General features: G+C 44.2%; 1 protein-coding gene across 1 annotated transcript; it reads right to left on the reverse strand.

Annotated features, from left to right (window-relative positions):
• Positions 1-1,412: 1,412 nt before the first annotated feature.
• Positions 1,413-3,379, reverse strand: LOC123057513 (PR5-like receptor kinase). The gene has a single exon (XM_044480469.1). It carries the CDS (start codon positions 3,377-3,379, stop codon positions 1,451-1,453), a length of 1,929 nt encoding a protein of 642 aa, XP_044336404.1. The 3' UTR covers positions 1,413-1,450.
• Between the last annotated feature and the right edge of the window lie 1,428 nt (positions 3,380-4,807).

Here is a 4,807-nt window from a genome sequence, read left to right on the forward strand (position 1 = left end):
CGCCGCCGCCGTTGCTGGCCTCGAAATCCTCCATCCCTAGTACCATGTCTTTGCGCCGCATCCCATCTGCAGGCGTGCGCGATGCCCCGCCGCTCCTAATCGCCGGACTCCGGAGAGGGCCCCATGGCCATGGGGATGCCTCGCCGCCGTCTTCTTGGGTCTCATACCCACTTAATCCCATAGTTTTAAATAGCCGGCTATAGTCCTGCTATAGCTCCCCTATAGCTGTTTGAGGGTGTTGCCGCTAAATGATTCTATAGCCCGCTATAGCCCAGCTATAGCTGTTTTTTAGGGTCGCCGCTAAATGTCATAGCCCGCTATTTAAAACATTGCTTAATCCTCGTCGAATAGAGGTAACTAACTTCTCCCGCGTCAATTGGTCATTCGTACAATAGTGTCATGGTGAGCAGCTCACATGTCAGTTCTTCAGTAGGGACGACGAACTACACAAGTATGACATCTGAAGCCTGAAGGACAAGGATGGGGATAAATCATTGCGAGCGGCAGTTCAAAGTAAGGCACAAGCAACGTCTTGCACGCCTCCCAACTAATGCATTGCAAATTATCCGATGGTCTGATGCGATGTCATCACATTATATTGGTTGACAACCAAATGTGACAGTATAAACTTGGCATCAGTTTCTAATAAGAGTAGCTGAGTAGTTGTACATTCTCTAACTTTGGTGCATCGGCTGGCCCAGCAATGTAACAAATGACTTTAGAGGCACCGTTGTAGTTGGCAAGTTTCCCTATCAGCTCCACTTATAGTTCCAACTAAAGCATTTCATTGTAAACATCTGAATCGTAGGTTAGTTCAGAGAATATGGTTCTGGTGCAATATGCAGCCCCTCTAGCTGGAGTCAGTGAAGTGATGCTTTCATCCCTTGCACATAGCTTTGCCAGCCTAAAATCTTAAATAATCTGATTGAAGTTATAGTGAAATCCTCTAGCTTTCAAGTGGAACTAAAAAGGTGCCCATCAAACTAGCAAAAAATTAAGTTATCTGCAGTGGTGAAGGGAGAGAAGATTCCCAATGTAATTGCCATTTAGCAGTACTCCTAATTCGAAAGGTTTGAGACATCCTTAAAATGCTTTTCATTGAGGAAACTGTGCCATCTTCTTATACTCAAGAACTTTAAGTACATCGCTAACTTCGTAAAATGGAAGCAGTTGCAGAACTTAAAACCACTTGAATTATGTGCATTTGTCTGCTTTCTTCAGTTAAATTTTTGAACATACTATTAATTTTAACTTTTTATAGTAACTCGATTTATTTTCTTTTCATAGGTAACTGGAAAAAGCAATTAAAACGAAATTAGCTAAAGATGAGGGGCTTCAGATTGTAGTAATCTGACAAAGAATACAACATATCATGGCTTTTGATTTACATAAGAAAAATCTCCTGTCCTGCCCATTATCTAATTTCCTATCTTGTCAGAATTGCCTCATTTCACTTGGGCCCTGATACATGTGAAGCTAGAGGTGGAACCGAGGAGATCACATTTGTAGCAACAACAAAGCTATGATCAATATTGTTGTCTGCATTCATGCTACCTTCCAAGACCTTGACTACCTCAGACATTTTAGGCCTTCTTTTGCAATCAACCTGCAAACACCACATCGCGAGCTTCATCATCTGAATTGCATCCTGCTTATGTGCTTGCATGTCGTTGCTATTCCTGTCAATCAAATCTACCAAGTGGTCGTTCTTCACCTTTTCCTCCAATAGAGTAATAAGATGGATGCTCTCTTCTGACCGGGAAGTGTCAAGGTTCTTTCTTCCGCTGATGACTTCCATGACCACAACACCAAAGCTGTAGACATCGGCCTTCTCTGTGATTTGTGACGTTAACCATTCAGGAGCTAAGTATCCAGGTGTGCCTCTCATTCTAGTAACCACCTGGCTCATATCCCTATCAATGAGCTTGCATAGTCCAAAACCAGAAAGTTTAGCATTGAATTCATCATCTAAGAGGATGTTTTGTGGTTTGACATCCAAGTGAGCAATTCGTTTTGTGCACTCCTCGTGAAGATAAGAGAGACCCTTAGCTATGTGAGTTAAAATTTTGCACCGGCTGCACCAATCCAGAGGAGGAGCATAATTGTCATGTCGACCATAGATCCATCTATCCAAGGATCCTTTGGGCATATACTCATACACCAAGAGCCTATGGGACTTCTCTGCACAGAAACCAGTCAATCTCACAAGATTAATATGATGAATCCTGCCAATTGTCTGAACCTCTGCAGAAAATTCTCTTTTGCCCTGACCAGCTCGATCCAAACATTTTACTGCAATCATTTCATCACCAAATTGTCCCTTGAAAACAGACCCAAATCCTCCTTCCCCGAGCTTGTTTCCGAATTGCTCGGTTGCTGCTTTTAGCTGTTGAAATGTGAAACTGATTGGTGTTGCTTGTAGCTCCCCAAACTCTTCCTCCTCCTCCATCTCAAGCTGTCTATGTATTCTCCATTTACGTATAAAGTAGGCGGCGAGGAACACGATGGTAAGCAAAATGAAGCTGCCTACGGGAGCTAGAATTGTCACAATTCTTCTCACAGTGGAGGATTTTGGTTTCATGCTTGTTGGCCCAATAGGCGCAGGCAGAGCCACGGGATTTTCAGCTGAAGGTGATATTGCTTGATTGATCAGGGGACAAAAGACGACCTGGTAGTCGGTGCCCGTCGGGCAACTGAAAGTGCTGTTGGGATCATCCTTGGGGTAGCTGTAGGCATCTGGGCACATCTTCTTAAAGAAGACCGAGTAGTTGGTGGTGCTGCAATTGTCTGCAGCGCTCCCGGTACAGCAGTATTTGTCCTGCTTGAACACCCTGCATGCATTGTTACAACCCCCTAGAGCCTTGAGCTCTGTTGGGCACTGTGATGTGATGTCGGCTGAACAGCGTGGCCCCTTGACGCACCCTGCCCTGCCCTGAATCGGCACCGGCAGGAAGTCCATGGGCACGTTGAAGCCGTCCATGACGGAGATGTCGAAGAAATCCATGCCGTTGAAGCCACCAAAGGTAAACTCACCGAGAGTGTTGGGCGGCTGACCATAGCCTGTGCAGGCGAGCAAGCCGCCGCAGTCACCAGTTTGGCACGACACGTTGCCTTCGCCATGGACCGTGCAGCCCGTCCGTGCCCAGATGCGCCCGGATGTGTTGCCAGCGGGGACGTTCAACACCCACGCCTCCCCTGGATCGAGCTGCTGGCCACCTCCCGGCACTACGGCTGGCCACACGGTGTAGGGGCATTGGTTGGTGATTCGTAGCGTGGCGGCCTCGCTGGTGATAGCGAGGAGTAGGGGGAGGAGGAGGAGGAGGAAGAGAGGCGGGAGGCAGAGAGAGGAAGCGGCACTCATCATAGCCATTTGTGTCATGATTTTTTTGCGTGCGTCCGTTAAATTGAATCAGAGACGGTCCAAGTTGCAAACTTGCAATAGGCCTCCGTCTCTGTTGTGTGGCAGCTAACAGAGTGGAATAGTGGGGATAACAGAGACCGTCTAGATTTTTGCAGGACTTGTATATGTACGTCTTTTCAAAGAGAATTGCATATCATTTTTTCTATTTTGGAGACTTGCTAGATTGCACATCTTTGCTCATTCCTGATCTGCTTTATGTTTTGCTGTGGCAGTCACATCTGGAATATGGAGGCAGCAGCTGAAGGAAGAAGTATCCTTGCTTGGTGGTTGGGACAAGCTGAAGCTGACAGGAGTCTGGAGCTGCCTGGAAGCAGTCCAAGCAGCCGGAGGCCTCCCTCCATGCATGACATGCCCCGTCAAGCGTATGGATCCATGTGTCACTCACCATAACTCCTTAACTGTGTGCACATTTTTTGAATCCGAGTGCATTTTTTGCAAATTTGGGAGATTCTTATGTAAATCCTTTCTTCTTCCAAAAGCCCAGTCCGGAAAACGATATTTGGTGCTTTTTCAGAAGCTTGTAGAAGCTTTCGACCGGTTTTCTTGTAAATTTTTATTCTTCCGGTTGTTTGTTCGTTTTTCCATTTGTAATTCCCCTTTTCACTTTTCTTTTTATTTCTCATTTTTGAATTTTATATTTCATGAACTTTTTTCAAAACCGTGAACTTTTTTTTCAAATCTGGCAACTTTTCTCAAATTCATGATTTTTTTTCAATCGATGATCTTTTTTTAAATTTATGAACATTTATTTTTCAAATTTGTTCACATCAATTCAAATTTATGAAGATTTTTCAAATTCTCAATTTAAAAAAAATTGTGAACTTTCTTTAAATCCATGAACATTTTGAATCTACGATTTTTTTAATCTGCAAAAACCAAAGGGTCGTTCTTTTCCCTGAAATCCAGTAGCGCACCAAGTTGGGCTGCAGCCCACAATGCTCGTGCAAGTGCTGGTCGGCCTAGGAGCGCTGAAGAGGCTCTCTGCCTCTGGCCAATCTATTGGTGGCCTTTCCTGACAGCGCTCTGGCGGGCTGGTTCTTATTTGGCGCTTAAGGTGCCAAATAGATGCCATTTAGTATAAGGTGCACCACCCCCTCAACCGAACTAATGGGGCCGGCACATGAGATGGTTTATTTCTTTTTTCTGGATAGCTTCTAGTAGCTTCGGGTCGGGTTTGTTTAGTCGTTTTTTTCGTTTCCTTCTTCTTTTTCCTATTTAATTTTTTTTCAATTTGGGATTTTGTTTCAAATTCATGTAATTGTTTTGAAAATATATGAACTTTTTTCTCATGAACTTTTCAAAATCACGGTTTCTTTTAAATATGGGTTTTTACTAAAATCTATGAATTTTGTAAAATCTCGTGAACATTTTGCAAATTAAGAAACT

The sequence above is a fragment of the Triticum aestivum genome, chromosome 3A, assembly GCF_018294505.1.
Source record: "Triticum aestivum cultivar Chinese Spring chromosome 3A, IWGSC CS RefSeq v2.1, whole genome shotgun sequence".
Classification (NCBI taxonomy): domain Eukaryota; kingdom Viridiplantae; phylum Streptophyta; class Magnoliopsida; order Poales; family Poaceae; genus Triticum; species Triticum aestivum.

What these genes read in the sequence shown, in the direction of transcription:
- LOC123057513 (XM_044480469.1), bottom strand. Translation starts at nt 3,379, where the DNA reads ATGACACAAATGGCTATGATGAGTGCCGCTTCCTCTCTCTGCCTCCCG.